General features: G+C 41.6%; 1 protein-coding gene across 1 annotated transcript in view; it reads left to right on the forward strand.

Moving 5' to 3' along the window:
* The first annotated feature begins 1,280 nt into the window (after positions 1-1,280).
* The window catches only part of LOC149798513 (uncharacterized), a 77,839-nt gene continuing 58,834 nt past the window's right edge, over positions 1,281-20,285 (forward strand). Inside the window, exons 1-2 of the mRNA XM_089957318.1 lie at positions 1,281-1,531; positions 5,578-5,818. Of these exons, the coding sequence (XP_089813444.1) occupies positions 1,385-1,531; positions 5,578-5,818 (388 nt within the window). The 5' untranslated portion in view covers positions 1,281-1,384. The remainder of the gene's footprint in view (positions 1,532-5,577; positions 5,819-20,285) is intronic.

Below are 20,285 nucleotides of genomic sequence, written 5' to 3' on the forward strand. Positions count from 1 at the left end.
ATATTTCCTCAGTCCGTGATGCACCTGCGCTTTTCGCGAATATTAGAAAGATGATCCAGTCTAAACATATTCTTAAAATAAAGAAACACATACTAGATGACAAATCGCTTACATCAAGTTCCTTCAAATGACGGAGTGTAAAGTGCTGATGTTTGAGGTAAGAACTAATTTTCATGCAACTTAATTGCAATATCGTACGTGGATAGATTTCCCTATATGAATATTTCATCTTGTTGAAGTAGACATTTGCTCTTGAGCGTTTTATAATGTATTTCATTTTCCCGACAACTATACATTTAAGACGCTTCTTTCTAAATGCCCCCACCCCATTTACAACGGCAACATACATTGTATAGCTTCTTTGTTTTCCTTTTACAGCAAACTACACGACGTAGTACAAACACAAAACATATGTTTGCTCTTGTTCTACGCTAATGCATATGTATCCTATCAGAAGATAAACCCAAGCTAAGACATTTTTCTATCAGAAGATAAGCCCAAGCTAAGACATTTTCATTATATTCCATTCTCACACGAAACAAAACTAAAGGTGAAGATAACTTAATATCGCGCAACATGACGTTTATTTGTTTAGATGTAAAGCGTGTCACCTCTTTGTATTGATTACGTCATTTAGATATATTCCATTTATTTTACAAATAAGATATGGCACTTGTATGGAGTGAAAACGTCATTTAAGCTGCACTTGATTAGCGATTACACAGTTCCAATATTCATATAATTACATTGCGCACAACAAATAAATACATGTTAAGTAAATCTACCAGGTGTTACAGAAAAGATGTAACAGAAATTAAACTAAAAAGGTCATACTCAGGAAATAAATCTTTTGCGCTGAATGGTCAGTATAGAAATAATAATAATAATAATAATAATAATAATAAAAATAATAATAATATTAATACTAATAATAATAATAAGGAGAACAAGAACAAGAACAGGAACGAGAACAAGAAGGAAAAAATAAAAATAATTCATATTGCTCATGCACATAAAATTGACTAGCATATAAACACTCACTGACATAAAACGTTTCCTTCTTTTTTTTATTATTGTGTTCAGTATAAACGCTTCTTTGTTTGTTTAAAGTATCGTTCACAATACACATTTACCAAGCACTTGTAACACTAACCAGGATTGTTGTTCTGTGTCATGGCAGTATTGATTGCCAAGAGGGACAAAACAGCACAAAATACATATCGCATTTCGCGTACAACGAGCATAACATTTACCTGTCGTATTCAGTTGAGAATATCTTAAACATGAGTTTACTCTAGCTGGCTTGGTGAATCCAAAGAGACACATTTTATGTGTTTGTCATCGAAATCTATGAACTATGTAACTAACTTACATTTCAGCTAAAATGACTTATGAAATGATAAGAATAAGTCGGGGATCCAAATATAGTGACCAAAGTGGTTCCCTTGGGAGTTCGATGCAAAACTCAATCATTATGTCAACGAACACCGGCAGTTATGAACATGCTAGACATGAGGATGATAAAAGCCAGGTAAAGCACTAACCATTAGCATGTATGCATGTGTGTAAGTGAGCGTTCGTCTATGCATGTGTGTAAGTGAGTTTTCGTTTATGCATGTGTGTAAGTGAGTGTTCGTCTATGCATGTGTGTAAGTGAGTGTTCGTCTATGCATGTGTGTAAGTGAGTGTTCGTCTATGCATGTGGGTGTCTGTGTGCGCCAACCGTGCCGATGACATCATGTAGAATAGATAGATAGATGGATAGATAGATATATAGATAGATAGATAGATAAGTAGATAGATAGATAGATAGATAGATAAGTAGATAGATAGATAGATAGATAGATAGATAGACAGATAGATAGATAGATAGATAGATAGATATATAGATAGATATCAACATAGATGCATGGATACATCCTCTCATCCGTCGATAGTTTATATTTTACAAAATCAATTATTCAAACAAAGAATTATTGCAGAATGAATACAAAATGAAAACCTTAATGAATCTATTCTCAGTGTTAGTCATTGAACAATTTATAAGTGAATATCAAAATAACATAAAGACTCTAGTAATATTTTAGTTTATTTTTTAGATCCTCAGTTGTAGGCACAAACATGGAATAAACTTTGATATAATAAGAAATTGATATCTTCATCGATTCTTTGGAACATATTATCTGTGATATATACAGATAAAACAGTTGTTTTGCTTTATCTCATCTCAGATTCTTCTTGCTGCTTGATTTGCCATGAAGAAAATATTGGTAATGCTGACTTTAAAAAAAAATCAATGGTCATATTCATACAAATTAAGATACCCGTTATTTCTAAACACGTGTTGTTCAAACCTGAACTGACCTTTTATAATTACCCTTTATCCTGTGAATCTAACGAAGAGCAGCATAATGCCCTGGCAGATCAATGTGTACAATATTGGCCTGAAATTATACATGCTACAATGATATTCATGATCAGCGTGTGCATTATGCATCGATGAATAGGGATATATACTTTTAGAAACTGATATCCTGCTTGTTAGAAACGAGCAAATAAGACAAACACAATTATAGTAGTCGCTCTACCGGACCTAGTTCAGTATTTTAACCCTATAAGACTACTTACATACGGTTAATTTGAGGTTTGTGACTCTAAAATTAAACGATTTTAAATTATATATATGGTCCGGCTGTATGTGAATACTTTAAACAGATGGTTAGAACGTTTATTTGGAATAACTATTTTAACACGGAACAATATTATGTTAACTTAGCACAAATGCAAGAAGACTGCACTCTGACAAGCATTAATATTTGTAATTTCTCTTCCTATGCTAAAAAAAAAATGTCGGTAGTTTTATCTCAAATTAAATGTGGCATTATGTATTAGAGAATCGTTTTAGAATTAAACATTCTTTAGTTGCTGGGATTATTAACCATAAGTACATTTATTTTGTGTGGTATTGGTGCGTCCATTTGAGATGTAAGATTAGAACTGTTCGTCAATGGAGTCATAACTTAAGCGTTAAATACATATTCGATTTGTGCTAATACTTTACCTATAGTCCTGGTGTGTTTACCGTTGTTAAATCTAACACGGCATGGTCTTTATATCACGACATTCAAACTCACTCAGCAAATATTTAAGATTCAAGCATCACTACCCCGATAATTTAGTTTGATTTCAAACTGTGAATGAAATAGCTTCCTTTCAGGCGAAAAAAGACAAATCGAGTCATCACTTAAACAGAACACGTGCTATACAGATAAAACTCAAATGAGCAAGAGTACTTTTCTGTTACGTGTGTGTGTGTGTGTGTGTGTGTGTGTGTGTGATTTGGATTTTAAACGTAGCTTTAACAATTTTTTAGTCATATCGCTACGATGTCTGCAATGTGGCAGTTTATAGTGATGTCTAGCACTGGGGCATCATACCGCAGACATGTAACATGATGTCCCACCCAGTCACATTATCCTGACACCAGGCCGACCAGTCCTAACACTAACCTCTTAATGCTGAGCGTCAAGCCAGGCAGCTGTAAGTAACATTTTTGTAGGTCTTTAGTATGACTCGGCCGTGGATCGAACCCACGATCTCCAAAATCCGAGGCGGACGCTCTAACCACTAGGCCACCGGAGCGGTTTTCTGTTACGTTTACATGGACTATTCTCCGTGTGACATGATGTATTTGCTCCTCCCGAAACTAACCGTTCTACAATAAATCTGCATCTGCTAATTACTAGGTATGTGTATGGACATTACAAAGTTACTGTATTACGTTTGTTCTCAATGTATAATACATATATAGGCGATATTTTATGGTTTATTTTGCAGACCTTTATTAATGAAGACTATTTACAGTGATTCTGCTTTCTACAAATGTACATATTATATTTGAATAATGGAGAGGACACTATATTATGTAAGATTAGAATATGAGATTGAATGCACACTATGCATGCCTGCGCACTGAAAGGTAAACTAAATTTACACACACCATTATTTGCTAGATTGTTCAGCATAAGAGAAGGGATATGGGTTCCTTGCAGTTCGATTTATACAAGCACTGACTCATCCACACAGTCCTAATTAGTTTGCTTCTCCTCAATAAAAACTTTGTACAATCCTATAGGCATATTTCTAATATGTTACTTGTGCAATTAATGTAATGTCAGTGAATTATAAGCTCAGATTTGGTATGCGTTTGTCCCATTCCTCGTCAATATTGTACATTTTCGTAGTAAACATGCTGTTGTTGGCTTCTCAGGGACATACCAAGAAAGGCGTTTGGGGTGGATCTCATAGCAGAAAGCAAACATTCATAATTCAGGTCGCTTACCCGTGAGCAATCGCGGACCTTCCTTCAGCTTTGATAAAGTACAACTATTATATTACTGTGATTGACATAGTATGCAATCAAACCTCGACGAAAAATAAATACAAAATATAAACTTATCAGCAACCTTCATAAAAGGAAGAGCGAATTCATTCAACCACAATTCTATTTCACTTTCATCCTCTAAAAATGGCTCCTGAGACTAGATGACCATGGGTAAAAAATAAACTTGAAAATTATGATATCATGGTTAGTTTGCTGGATTATTTTATTTCCTTAAATCATTGAATATAATTTTAATGCCACAAATAAAATACAAAGCTTGTTCGCATTTTAAACAAATATCTCTAGTTCAATCTCAAAGTCAGATACAGAATTCAGACACAATATTTAAGAAAGGTTAGAATTACATAGTTTCCACTTTTCTTACCTTTGGTTTGTTTACAGACATGCCTGATGACATGTGTTACATGTGTGTACCCAAAACTATCTTAGTTTATTTAGTGGTTTGCTGAACAAGTCGAATGGTTACATGGTCATAAATCTACGTCAAATCTATTTCTCTCAATAAACATTAATAATGAATTTCAGCGACGATTGAACGTACTCCAGTTTAGAGGATACTTTCTTTTCCTGTGTTAATACAGGATATAATTCTTCATGGGGTTAAAATTTCTTGGTTTCACGCCTGTCTGTTGCATGTTTCCTAAAAGCATAAATATAATGTCCGATGTGTGTGTGTGTGTGTGTGTGTGTGTGTTTGTGTGTGTGTGTGTGTGTGTGTTGCTTTAACAATTATTCAGTCATATTGCTACCGATGTCTGCAACGTGTCAGTTTATAGTGATGTCTAGCACTGGGGCATCATGCCGCAGACATGTAGCAAGATGTCCCACCCAGTCACATTATCCTGACACCATGCCGACCAGTCCTAACACTAACCTCTTAACGTTCAGCGCCAAGCGAGGCAGCTGTTAGTACCATTTTTTAAAGTCTTTGGTATGACTCAGCCGTGGATCGAACCCACAACCTCCCGCATCCGAGGCGATAACGTCTGATGAAATGTCACTCTCAACATTGAAAGTTTGAAAATAGGCTCACCATCGTATTCAACAAGCTTGACGTGTCACAAATGTACGTATCAAATATATGAGTTTAGAAACCCTTTTCTCTTTTAAATGGCCAACTGTTGCGTATCTAATTTTGTTCTTCATGTATACATATATATATATATATTCAGGTCGGGATTACAATTGCTTCTCTCTACTACAAAAATAATCCCGTGAAAGGTTATAATTGCCAAGAAGTGGACACATCATTCATTGGGTTTACTTCCAACGCTGTGCAGAGTGAGCAGTCTGACCAGCAAGTCACACGGACATTGAGGAGACGCAAGATAGCAATTATCCTGGTTTTAGTTGTTCTTTTGGCTGTTGCAGCTGCCATCACTCTGCCTGTCATTCTTACCTTGAGGCATCCGGGTATGGCTGTAATACTACTACTACTACAACTATTACTTCTGCTACTACTAATACTAATACTGCTACGACTAATAATAATAATAATAATAATAGCATATGCATTCATATATACATCAAAACATACACACATGCAGCCATGATGGTTTATTTAGCGAAAGTGAACAGTATTTAGCAACAAATGTGAGATCCAATAGGAATTATAAAAATACATATTTTAAACGATACCAGCTTTTTAAGTTCTGTTGTTTCTTCCATTTCCACTGCCGCGACAATTGTATCATTCGCCATTGATATTACATTTAAGCAACACCTCAAGATAATCTGATACCAGCATGCTGAGCGTATTACGTAAATACGATATATTTACATTAGGCATGCATCACTGACATTTTTGAATGACATTGCATCTTAACATAGGTAAATATATGTACTATGTACTTTATAGGTGTCCTTAGACAATCTTTAGGTTTTACATATTGTTAATTATATCCATTTCTAATATATTTATTTGATGAAAATATTGAATACAAAAATAGTAGAGGAGTTGTATCATATGTGTCTGCAGCGTGATCAAATTTATTAATATTTATCGAGAAGATTTATCAAGATTATATATTAGTTTATCCAACGTTCTACATATATCCAATTTCCCATAAATAATATCAGACAATAGGATAAATAAATGATCGAAGTATTTTCCTTAATTTGTAAATATACATATGTAATTGTACAACATATGCATGACTAAAAAATACATTTGCTTAATTAGTTCACTTGTAATAAAGTACGATTTTGAATGTCGATAATGGTTCTTGGTTTAAAAAGCTTGGTTTCAATGCTATAAGGCGGCGTGTAGACTTATGATAAAGACGAGGACATTTTCTAGCACAGTGACTAGAGAAAAACTAAAAATACATGTTCCAAACAAAACGTACAAAACAGAGAATGTAATTTATCTCATCACATTTAAAACTGAAAAGCCACACAAAAGGATCAAAGTAGTAAGGTGGGGCACATTAGGGACAATGGGACTTAGCATTAAAAAGACCCCTGGGTCAGATTAGGGACAATGGAAATTTAACATGGAGAGAAATCGTGGGTCACTTTAGGGACAATGGGAATTTAACATAGAGTTTGGGTCTGTCTAGGGACAAGGGAAATTAACATGGGGAATAGAGTTTGGGCTTTTGGGATTTTTTTTTTTTTTTTTAAATTTTTTAAAATTTAAATTTAAATTTAAATTTAAATTTAAATAAAAGGGGTAGGCAATGGAAAGGCTATCTCTTTTCGAGAAATATGGCTGGCCCTGAAAAGGGCCTTTGGGTTTATGTTAATGTATTCATTAACATAAATGGTACCGCATTGGTCTTCTTCTTGTCCTTAGGCTACGTCTCACTGTTGGTCCGTAAATCAGCACTCTTTTCAGGAATCCTTGTCTTTCTACGTAGATCCTACGTATCCACAGGCTGGTGTTTGTCCTGTGGACAACGGTCCACTTGGATCGGACATACATGGGTATGTCCGTCCGGAACATCATGGAAGACACAAGCGTAGAAGATTGCACATCGGTCCACATCTTGAAGCGACGAGAACAAGTGAATCAATGCACTGAACTGCGCTTATTTATAGGTAGAGGCAGGATTGAAACGGATTGAGTTCATTCACCAATCCAAACACGCGTTACAAAATTCAGTCAGCCCGCATCCAATCCGAAGAGAGTAGTCTGTGACGTCAGTTGGTCTATATAGATTCGCTAGCGCTTGTGTGCAGTCAATCTATGCGACAGTGATTCAACATGACGGAAACTCAGAAAACGATCCATTGGGGTGCACCAGCAGGGGAGACTGCCCAAGGGAACCCGGACTTACTTTCAGAAGAGGTACATTGGGATTTTGTGGATTTTCTTACCTCGCAAGAATTTGTTCCGGAACCTTCGTTACCTTCTTCATTAGCGCAAGTGGAGAATTTTAGACAGAGACAGAAAGAAGAATTGGAGAAATTTATGCAACGACAAAAGGAAGCGGAACAAGCTTTTCTCCTACAGCAACAGCAACAGCAACAAGAAGAGGTAAGAAAAAAACAACAGCAACAACAGCAAGAAGAAGTAGCAGCAAAGAAACAAGAGGGTGAAAATCAAACGGCTACGGTACTGTTGGACATTTTAGCGGAGTTAAGAAGTCTGAAACAAATGTATCAGACTTCTTTATCACGACCGAAGAGAATACGACCTTCCCGAGCTAAACACGCCAACCCTGTGACTAAGCCTGTCGTACCACCCTTAGTGATTTCAACCCAATCATCAGAAGTAGGCCTTGGCCGTGGCAAAGGCTTAAGGCAGTTAAAGTTGATTGGTTAAACTCACCCCTACACCAAAATAAAAAGGCCCTTTTCAGGGCCACCCACATTTCTCGAAAAGAAATACAATTTCAATTTGCCAATAACTCAAAAATAAACCCCACCCATTTTACCCTTATAGTACGTGTCTGTGTATGAGTGCGTGAGTGTAGCTTCTTATTTTAAAATCAAAACTCAAAGACACTTACCTTATATCATTCATGTATTCTTTTCTCCATTTTTTACAATCCAATTCACAATTCACCACAGAACACTTTAATTAAAAGTTCATTGACTTCTTCTTTCTCCTTGTTTAGTCACTCTGTTTTTTGAATTTCTTCACCGTTTTTTCCTCATTTTCTTCCCTTCTTCTTTTCTTCTCCTGTTTCTTTGCTTCTTTTAAATAGAATTGTCTTCTTTCTTCCTCTTCTTCCTCTGAAGAATCCCTCTCTTCTTTCGAAGAATCCCTCTCTTCTTCCGAAGAATCCCTCTCTTCTTCTGAAGAATCCTTCTTTTCTTCTGACTCCTCTTGTTTCTTTTTTGGGCAATCTGGAGACCAATGTCCTTTTTCTTTACAATAATAACAGGTATCTTGACTTTTGTCTTTTTTAGCCCCTGTTTTTTTTCTTTTTTGACGGTCTGGACACTCTGAAGACCAATGCCCTTTCTTCTGACAGATATAGCAAGTATCCTGACTCTTATCTCGAAAGGAAGGAGAGTAGTCCGTCGGCTGGTCTGAAGAGAATTTTCTAATGACCCCTCGCAAAGCTCTGACGAAACGTTCCATCTGGGTAGTCTCTTCCATCGTTCTCCTCGGTTTGAGAGTGAAATGAATAGTGAAAGGACAAGACACACCCTTTTTATATACGCTGGTTTGCCATGACTATAAATTAGTCTATGGTGTTTGAACTTGAGTCATTTGACGTTTTGCACTCAAGATGAAACGATCCTATTCATTCGAGAAGAAAGAAGAAGAAGAAAGTAAGAGGCAGAAACGTGATCTATCGCCTCGTACCAGGGCCGAAATCTTGGCACAAATTCATGCCAGTGATTTTGAAGAGGACATGAGTGAACCAGAATCCGAACCCTCTAAACCAAGTTCACCACCCTTAGTCAACCCTGAAAAGTACTATTCCATTCCAGAGACGGAAAAGCGCTCCTCTAGAAAATTTAGAACCACGGCTTACACCTACACGGTGAAGTTTAAAGATTTCAAGTCCGACGTACCCTTGGAGAAAGCAGAAGGGTTTATCACCGAGATGTGGGATTCTTTGCTCACCGCACTCAAGCGACAATGTCAACCCAAAGAAGACGATCGCTTGACACTATCCATAGATCACGACGGTTTGAAATCCCCTGTTTGGATCGAGTTTAGCAGACCCGCAGAACTAACCCCTTCCAAAGTCATGGACAAGATTCAACACGTACAACAATCTAATGACCAGTTTGACATCACCGATGGTAAAGCCACACTGAAAATGGCTCACGTCTCTCTTCCTCAAGGGACAGGACGCAAAAAGGTCCTACTGGTGAACGACCTTCGCAACACCAAAAAGAGTCTCGTCCGAATTAACAACCATCAAGACCAGATGTGCTTAGCCCGTGCCATCGTGGTGGGACGAACCTATGCCAACAAGAACGACACGGTAAAATGGAAAAGAACCTGGGAGAACATTCGAAAATCGAACCGAACCAAACAACGAAACGAAGCAGAACTCCTGTTGCAACAAGCTGGCCTGTCCAAAGACACACCCTGTGGCATTCCTGAGATGCAAAAATTGCAAGATGCCCTAGCCCCACGCTACACCTTGAAAGTGCACCCTAAAGAAATGCGCGGGTCTCTGTTGTTTCGAGGCCAGGATTTTAAGGACGGAAAATACATTCACCTTTATTATCACGATGACCATTTCGATACCATTACCAGTATCACCGGACTCCTGGGATACAGTTATTATTGTGAGAAATGTGATTATGGTTATAACAATCGAGAGCAACACAAGCATTGTGGATTGAAATGCCCAGGATGTTTGGCCTCTCCACCCTGTCTGAGCGAAGAACCAGTGCCTTGTTCGACTTGTCTGCGCACGTTTGTCAGCCCTGACTGTTACCAGCAACATTTGAAAACACAAGGTTCACAGAAGAAATGTGCTTGTCAACTCCTGAGATTGTGCCCTACGTGTGGACAAGGCATACTTACCAACAATGCCAAGGCACACGTATGTCGAGGAAAGAAAAAATGTCACATTTGTCACCACATCGTGGACTTGGAACACGAATGCTACATGCAAAAATACCAACCCCCACCAGAGAAAGAGGACGGTCACAAGAAGAAAGGCAATTTCATCTTTTTCGATTTCGAATGCATGCAAGAGACTGGCATTCACATCCCTAATTTCTGCGTGGCTCATCGAGCGTGCGAGAAGTGCATTCAAGAACCTATTTTCAGTCATTGCCCTCACTGCAGCAAGATTCCTGGAGGACGTGAAAAAATCTTTCGGGGACCAAACACGTTAGCCGATTTTGCCCAATGGGTCTTAGACCCCATCGACAAGACGTGGAGCCAAGAGGACATCGAACGTTACGGAGATTGTCATCGTCATGCCACGGTGATGGCTCACAATTTCTCCGGATACGATGGACAGTTTCTTTTGAGGTACTATGCGGAACAAGGCACCGAGCGTCCTAAAGTCACTTTGAACGGAGCCAAAATCATTTTCATGCAAGTGGGACAAGTACAGTTTAAAGATTCGATGAGTTACTTGGCCATGCCTTTGAGTCGAATGCCTAAAACGTTTGGAATGACAGAAATGGCTAAAGGGTACTTTCCACACTTTTTCAATACGGAAGCCAATCAACATGCCGTTCTACCCCATTTACCTGAGGCTCACTATTACGACCCCGACAAGATGCGTACCGAACAACGAGAAGCTTTCTACGCTTGGTACCAGGCTCATGCCTCTGACCCCTTCGACTTTCAGGAAGAAATGCTAAAGTATTGTCGTTCCGACGTGGACATTTTACGACGTTGCTGTGGAAAATTTCGAGAACTGATCATGGAACACGGAGGGGTCGATCCTTTGAAAGAAGCTTGCACCATTGCCAAAGCGTGTTCCTTAGTGTACCGCCAACGATTCATGCCTGAAAACACCGTGGCTGTCATCAGTCCTCAAACGACCCACTATGTCAAGCGTCAATACTCGGTCAAAGCCCTACGTTGGTTACATTACTTGTGCGACAAGGAAGACAAATGGATTCAGCATGCCCGCAACGGAGGAGGCGAAAAGACCATCGGAACGTATTCGGTAGATGGCTGGGACTTAGAAAACCCCAAGATCGTGTACGAGTTTAACGGCTACTTATTTCAAGGATGTCCCGTCTGTTACCCTGACCGTGACACTAAAAATCAGTTTTTGCAACGAACCATGGAAGACTTGTACCAGGACACTTGTCAGCGACGCCTAAAGTTAGAACAGCAAGGATACCAAGTGGTGGAAATGTGGGAACACGAGTACGATCACCGTTTGAAAACCGATCCCGAGTTTAAACGCCTCGTGGAAAGTTACCAGTTCATGGACCCGCTGAACCCAAGGGATAGTTTGTACGGAGGAAGGACCAATGCCACCTGTTTGCTGTACCAAGCCGACGAAGAGAAAGGAGAAGAAATCAAATACTTGGACGTGTGTTCGCTGTATCCCTACGTGTGCAAATATTGTCGCTTTCCTGTAGGGCACCCGCAATTGTTCACGGAACACATCGACCTGAAAAACATTCGACAATACGAAGGCTTGATCAAGTGTAAAGTTTTGCCTCCCACGAACCTATACCATCCCGTCTTACCTCACCATTGTCAAGGCAAACTGATGTTTCCCTTGTGCCGTACTTGTGCCGAAACGTGCAACCAGGACCAACCTTGCCATCACAGCCAGGAAGAACGTGCCTTGACGGGAACCTGGGTCAGCGTGGAATTGTTCAAAGCTCTGGACATGGGATACCAACTGTTAGAAGTGTACGAAATTTGCCACTTTCCCAAGACACAACAGTACCACAAGGGTGACCCTACTCAGAAAGGCATTTTCGCCGACTACGTGGATGCCTTTTTGAAACTGAAACAAGATGCCAGCGGCTATCCTTCCTGGTGTCACACTCCCGAAGACCAAATACAATTCAAAGAGAAATACTACGCACAAGAAGGCATCTCTTTAGACCACATCGAAAAAAACGAAGGCAGGCGATCGTTTGCCAAAGTGATGTTAAATTGCTTGTGGGGTAAAATGGCACAACGACCGTGTTTACCCAAGACGGAATATTTGACAGAACCTTCCCGCTACTTCCAGATGATTCACGACAAAACCAAATACATGAAACACGTGGACGTCGTTCGAGAGGATTTGATCTTGGTCAATTACGAAGAAGATCTGGACTTTGTACAAGACGACCCTTTTGGAAATGTCATCATTGCGGCTTACGTGACAGCTCATGCTCGCTTAAAATTGTACGAAGCTTTAGAACTGTTAGAAGAACGCGTCCTGTACTTTGACACGGACAGTTGCATTTACATCCATCACCCGATTCAACAGCACCCTGACATCGAAGGAGACCGTTTAGGAGCCTGGACAGACGAGCATCCCGACGACAAGATTCTAAGTTTCGTCAGTGGTGGTCCCAAAAATTACGGCTACGAATACCGGGACAAACAAGGAGAAGTGCACACGACGTGCAAAGTGAAAGGACTGACTCTGAATCATCGTACCAGTCGAGTGGTCAACTTTGGGGTATTGAAAGAAGCCTTGCAATCGGGAGAGGATGGAAACTTTAAAGTGACCACCTATCAACCTAACAAGATTGTACGTTTACCCACTCACCACATCGTCAGTCGACCCTTGGAAAAAGTCTATCAAATTGTATACCAGAAGCGAGTGCGACTTCCCAATCACTTCATCTTACCGTACGGTCACGTCGGTATTGGTCTGTATATGAAAAGGAACCCTAGGCAAGATCGATAGTTCATTGTTCATTGAAGTAACTTACCATGTCGTTGACGAAGAAGAAACCAGATTGGTTAGGAGTCAAATGTTGGACATCACCGAGACCAGGGTTTTGAGGCTTGGACACAAGAGGTGGCCCAGTATGCACGAGAGTTATTCAAGGAAAAAAGTTACTTTTCAACCTGTGTTAGTGACGGTGCCAGAAGAACCCGTCACCCAGGACAGGACTGTCGTGGACAGGCCTGAGAGACCCTTTCGGGAGGACACTTGTGTGACCTTACCCCTACTATAGAACTGGTTAGAACTTTACCCAAAACATGTTGTACAGACACTTGTGTTTATTCCACGTTCATGGTTATCATGTGCATTTTATTCTTGTACTTAAGCCTTTGGCTTTTATGCATTTTTGTCTTTAGTATTCATGTTTGAAACATTCAATAAACGTGTTCTGAAAAAGTATATAAACTCTTGTCTTGTTTGTTTTTCGTGTCACAAGTGACATTTCTCAAACAATGGCTACCTCTGCTGTCTCTGCTCCCTCTTCCTCTACTTTCAAAGTCATCGACGAACACTTAGATCGTGCCAGTTGGGAGGCTTTGTATCTTCGCCATCCCTTTAACATGCTCATTGCTGGACCTAGCGGTTCAGGCAAAACCGAATTCGTCAAACGTTTGATCGAACATAAACATCATTTGATCGATCGACCCCCTCAACGAATCGTGTGGTGTTACAAAGAGTGGCAATCGGCGTACAGCCTCTTGCGAGAAAGTCAAGGCGATTCCATCGTGTTTGTGGAAGGCATTCCTAAAGAAGACGACGGTATCGTCTCTGACTCCCGTCTAACCCATTTGGTCATTTTCGACGACATGTTAGGAGAAGACGAAGAAGAAATTAAACTGTGGTTCACGCGCAAAGGGCATCACCGTAATGCCAGTGTCGTTTACATCACCCAAAATTTGTTTCAACAAAGTAAAGCCCATCGCACCATCAGTCTCAATGCGCATTACGTGGTCTTGTTTAAAAGCCCTCGAGATAAATCGCAAGTGCAAGTCTTAGCCAAACAGTTAGGAACGCCTTGGCTGACTCAGGCGTACGACGATGCCACTCAAACGCCACACGCCTATTTACTCGTCGATTTGAAACCTACGACTCCCGAGGATTTGCGATTTCGTACCCACCTGTTTCACCACTGGTGCCAAGACGGAGGGCCTGTCCTGTACACGTCTCCGTCCTCGACTTCATTTCACTCCCCATAAAAAAATCTATAAAAACCTCAGACCCTTTTTCGTCTGTCTCACTCTCAGTGCGAACATGACGTCGCTTCAGTCGCATCTTCCCGTCAAATTGATTCGTGCCTTGTATGGCATCAGTCGAGAAAAAGATCCACAAACACGAGCTCGTGTCTTAGAAGCTAGTCTCAAAGAAGTCACGGTGACGGCACGTCAATTACTCCAAGGAGTCATTCAGATTCCTCATCAAACCAAACGCTTTTTCGATCGAAACAAAGTCGCTTTGGTCCAACTGGCCGATCCCCGCATCGACACTCAAACCAAAAAACAAATCATTTTGAAACCTGGAGGGAGCGGTACTCTAGGAGGGGTCATCATTCGCTCACTCTTAAGATGGGATCCTAATGCCCCCAAAGTTATATCCAAGACAAAAGTCCAACGAAGCCCCAACAAGAGAAAGACCAGGTCCCCAAGGAGAACTTCTCCAGTGGCAGGACCCTCCTCTGACCAGACACCACCACCACCCCGGAAAAAGAAAAGAAGCCCCCAGAAAAAGAAAAGTCCACAGAAAACTAGCCGCAAGAGAGGCACTTCGGCCAGGACGCAACCTTACACTCGCAAACCATGACCTGCCACGGCGGTGACTGCGTCTCCGGCAGCTTCACGTTTGTCCACCTCTCCGTTAATGACACCCAGAACTGAAGAGTACTTGGAGACGTTGATCACACCAAGAACTTCTCCGTTGATGACCCCCAAAAGAACCTCCCCAGTGGCTTTACCTTCCAATTTAGTGGCAGTGGCTGCTGCTCACAAAGTACCTTCTCCCAAAATCAAAGTTCAAGAAAGATCGGGCATGTTACAAAGTTTACTGGATTTGTCCAAGCAAGAACTGGCTCGATTTAATCCGTTACGTACCCCTGCACGACGTGTCATGCCTGTCCTCAAACTAATACGACGTCAAGACAATCAGTGGCGACGCGTTCCAGTATAAAAATGGCCTGTGACCAAGTCGGGTATCAGTGTTTTTTGGTGCTCCTGAAGACTCAAAGTTGTCACCCTCCAGAAAACCCCAAGGAAAGAAAAGGAAAGGACTGCCACCACGTTTAGCCAAACATGGGGACATGTTATCTGTCCTGTCCAAAGCTTCTCCACCCCTACGAAAAAAACTCATTCAAACAGCCTCCAAAGAGGTCATCGATACCGTGTGCGAATGTTGTTTGAACGTTTTGAAAGGCACGATCCCTTTGTCCAAACACCAGAAACAATGCTTAGGCAAACATCGTCACGTTCTTCGCCAAATGGTTCAAAAGAAAATTCCCATTCGTCAAAAAAAGAAGATGTTTAACTTAGTGCAACGTGGAGGTATTTTACCTCTCTTGTTAGGCCCCATATTGAAAGGAGTCTTGGAAACCATGTTGGGAGGACTGGTGGGAGCAAGATAAAAAGGCCTCGGAAGTTCCAAGATCTCAGAATCGACCCCTGACAACCCCATGGAAGGACGAAAACTAGCTTTAGTGCCTTACAAACGATGGATGGAATACCATCGGTGGCAAGAACAACACACCCCGCATTTACCTCCCAATCCCAATTTGAGCGAGATGTCCCAGTTACAACACGAATTGCAGTCCTTGATGGATCGTCAAGATTTGTCCGAAACAGAAAAATCGCAAAAGTACGGTCAACTCTTGCAACGACTGCAACTCTTTCACCATAAAGCTTTAGACGAAACAGCTCTACCCACTCTGAGAGATTTTAAGACCTTGATGAAAAGTCCAGCACCAGTACCAGTACCAGTACCAGTACCACCAGTACCCGTGACCAAGACAGAAAAAGGAGAAGAAGAGGAAGGGTTTCAAACTCCACCAGAAAAAGTACGCAAGTAAACAACACCACCTACCTCCAGAATTGGATGGATTAAAAAGATGATGGCCACCCCTTCTTCCTCACAAGAGAAAAAGAAAGTGAAGACAGAAGTGAAGACAGAAGTGAAACAAGAACCGATATCCCCCGCTCAGACATCCTTCTCCTCTTCGACACCTATTGCTGGCCGCACACGCAAAGCATTGCAATCCAAGAAAATACCCCAAGAGAAAAAGAGTAGCATCCTCCAAGAGTGGGTGTCTTATTAACACACCAACCAACACAAAAAAAATGGAAAAAGTCTTAGCCAGCATTTACTACGATCCCTCCCATCCTGCAGGTTACGCAGGAGTTCAAAAATTGTATCGTGCTGACAAAACGCGACTGAAAAGTCTCCGTTTACCTCAAGTGCAACGATGGTTACAAGAACAAGCTACCTACACTTTACACAAACCCATTCGACGCAAGTTTGCCAGAAGTCGCACCCGAGTGGAAGGCATCGATCATCAATGGCAAGCCGATATAGCCGATGTCTCTCATTTGGCCAGCTACAATCGTGGCTACAAATATTTGTTTTGTGTCATCGACGTCTTTTCCAAATTTGCCTGGGTCGTGCCCTTGACTTCCAAATCGAGCAGCGAGTTAGTGCGAGCCCTGCAACGGGTGTTGAAACAAAGCGGTCGTCACCCTCTTCGATGGCAAACGGACAAAGGTACCGAATTTCTGAACCAAGCTTTCCAAAAAGAATTAAAGAAACGTGACATTCATTTTTTTACCACCGAGAATCCCGAAACCAAAGCCAGTATCGTGGAACGTTTTCAACGCACTTTGAAAGAACGCATGTGGAAATATTTTACGCATCACCACACTCTGAAGTACATCGACATCTTACCGCACCTGGTGCAAGCGTACAACCAATCTTACCATCGAAGCATTGGACGTGCCCCGCAAGACGTGACTCCCGACAACGAAGTGCTGGTGTTTGAGCGCCTGTTTGGTACGTCCCCGACGAGGGCTGTCCCCAAGAAAAGTGGAGTGTTGGCCGTAGGAGATTGGGTGCGCATTGGCAAAACCAAACGCACTTTCGACAAAGGTTACTTACCTAACTGGACGACCGAACTGTTTCGCGTCACTGGACGAGTGCATGGCCGTCATCCTGCCGTCTATAAATTGGAAGACATGAACGGAGAAGTGCTCAAAGGAACGTTTTATTTGCCCGAGTTACAACGTGTCACCAAAAAAGAAGACGACGTGTACGACATCGAAAGCATTCTCGAACGCAGAACCCGTAAAGTGCGCAAACGACGTGTCAAAGAAGTCAAAGTACGTTGGAAAGGATATCCACCCAGTTTTGATTCTTGGATCGACGCTTCGCAAGTCATCGACTATAAAAAGAAGTGACCATCATGCCCTTTCACACAGACGCAGCTACGTCGACCACTCCTCCTTCACCTAGTTCTTCTGTGCAAGATTTACAAAAACAATGCTTGTGGCTGTGGTGTGGAGAACGTGTGCCTAAAACGCAAATCGTCTTTTTCTGCCAAATCTTCGTGGTGTATTGTGTCATCGGGGCAGCCATTGCCAATTTGAGTTTGCAACAAGGAGACAAACAATTGTGGACCATTTTATTGAGCAGTTACATCGGTTACCTGCTTCCTAATCCCTCCCTGAAATTCTCCTCGAACGGGAACCCCGGGAACCTTGTGTCCAGTGTCAGTGCCAGTCACCACTTCAACCACAATCAGAACCCCATTTTAGACGGAGACGCGCCTCTGACGTCCACTAACCCCTCGGACAGCCACATAACTCTGGAATTATGAGTCACCAAAACCAATTTTACTTAACTTTACCCAGTGACAGTTCCATGGAGGTGTTTCCCAAGAACACGTTGTGCTGTTACACGGCCAAATTACCTCAGGCCATCCATTTAGATCACGAAGCCCATTGGTAAGTGGCTTTAGTAGAAATGATTCACCCGACCCAAGTCCTCAATGTCCTTCGCAATCAAAATTTTTTTTGATGTGGAAGTTCATGACGTGCAAATGCAACAGTGGATGGATAGCAATGTCAAATATGACAAGAAAACCCGTACACAAAATCAAAAGTACACCACCTATCACTTGTTCATTCCCCCAGGCTATTATTTTAGTGGTCAACATTTGGTCAGCACCATAGCCTCCAGGTTTAATGTCGTGTTTCTGAAAGCTTTGGAGCATGTCAACAAAAGTGTCACCATGGAGTACCACAAAGCAGCTCGTCGCTTCTTGATGAAATTTGAACGAAGTAAAATCATGTCCATTTTATTTTGTCCTGAATTGTTTGACATGTTGGGCGGAGACATGGACATGAGAAAGACCATGCTCAAGAAAAACGAATTACCCATCGTTTACGACAACGAGTCTTTTAGCAAGTTATTTCGTGCCCCGGTAGAAATGAACCAAGGTCTGAATTTGATGTTCGTGTACTCCGATGTGGTGGAGTACAACGTGGTGGGACACACCTCCGTACCGTTACTGCGTGTCATTCCTTTCAAAGTGGATTCTGCCACGAACACTGACGAGGAAGGTGGAAACACTTACCACGTCCACTTTGAATTTGTCCATCCTCACTATTTGCCTGTCAGTAAGTCGTATTTGGACACGGTCAACATTGCTATAAAAGGAGATTTGGGACAAAATATTCCATTCACCAAAGGAAAAGTCACGGTGAAACTCCATTTTCGAAAACGGTTCTCTCACGACTCGTAAGTAAGTCATGTATCCAGCGTACCGAGGGGTTGCTCGACAGCGAGGACACGGCTTAGGAGATATGTTAAAATCGGCCTTTCGTTCGGTGGCCCCGGTGTTGAAACCGATGGTGACACGCGGATTGCACGCCTTGAAAGATGCGGCACTGACGCAAGGCAAAGAATTTCTCCAAAATGTCATCATCGAAAAACAAAACCCTAAAGATGCCTTCATGAGGGCAGGCAAAATTGTCTTGCTGCAAACGGGCAAAGACATTTTAGGCCAACGAGAAACACCTATAAATGCCCTGCACGCTACCGAGTCAGGCATTCAGCAAGGACAAGGCAGAAAGAGACGACGAAGAAAACACCCTTTCACCAGACTTCAAGCGAGAAAGGCCAAGAAAAGAAGAACCGTTCGAGACTTAGACGTTTTCGATTATTGAGAAAGAACAAAAAAATGATGCACCGAGAGTCTTGCGCTTGTTCCAAGTCGGAACTGGATCTGTTTGCCATGCCTCCTACCATGATGACCATGCAAGAATCCCAGTGGGTGGAATTTCACCCCGTCTCCTCACTGACGGATTCCGCTCCCATCGAGTTTGAAATCAAAGGACAGCCCGAAGATTACATCGATCTGAATAGCAGTTACTTGTACCTGAAAGTCAAAATTCTAGATAAGACTGGAGGTGCTATAGACGATGAAGCAGTAGCTCCCGTCAACAATTTCATGCATTCCTTGTTCAGTGGAGTGGACTTGTACTTGAATAACAAACTGGTCAGTAGCAGCATGGATACTTACCCTTATCGTGCCTACCTGGAAAATCTCTTGACGTACGGAATAGATGCCAAGAACACTCATCTCAATGCCTGTGTGGTATGGGAAGCTGACGAACCTACCAAGTTTGAAATATTGGAAACTGATGAAAAGAAAGACAACAATGATGGATTTCTAGAACGAAGAAAGAGAATCACGGGAGCCGAGACAAGTTTAGAACTGATGGATCGTTTGCATTTGGACATGTGGTTGCAAGAAAAGTATTTGCTGAACGGGGTGGATGTCCGCCTGAGACTGAATCGTAGCAGTGCCGCTTTCCATTTGATGGCTGATAGTGACGGTTACAAAACCAAAATCCTAGAAGCCAGACTCTACGTACGCCGTGTGGAAGTGTTACCTAAAGTGGGAAACGACATCAGTCAGACGTTGAGTAGAACGACCGCCAAGTATCCCATACGACGCGTGGAAGTGAAAACCTTCACCATTCCCAAGGGACAGCGATCCATGATCGAAGATCATCTGTTCCAAGGACAGTTACCCAAACGTTTGATCGTTG

This window comes from Sinohyriopsis cumingii, chromosome 5, assembly GCF_028554795.1.
Source record: "Sinohyriopsis cumingii isolate HCF-2022 chromosome 5, ASM2855479v2, whole genome shotgun sequence".
NCBI classification, from domain to species: domain Eukaryota; kingdom Metazoa; phylum Mollusca; class Bivalvia; order Unionida; family Unionidae; genus Sinohyriopsis; species Sinohyriopsis cumingii.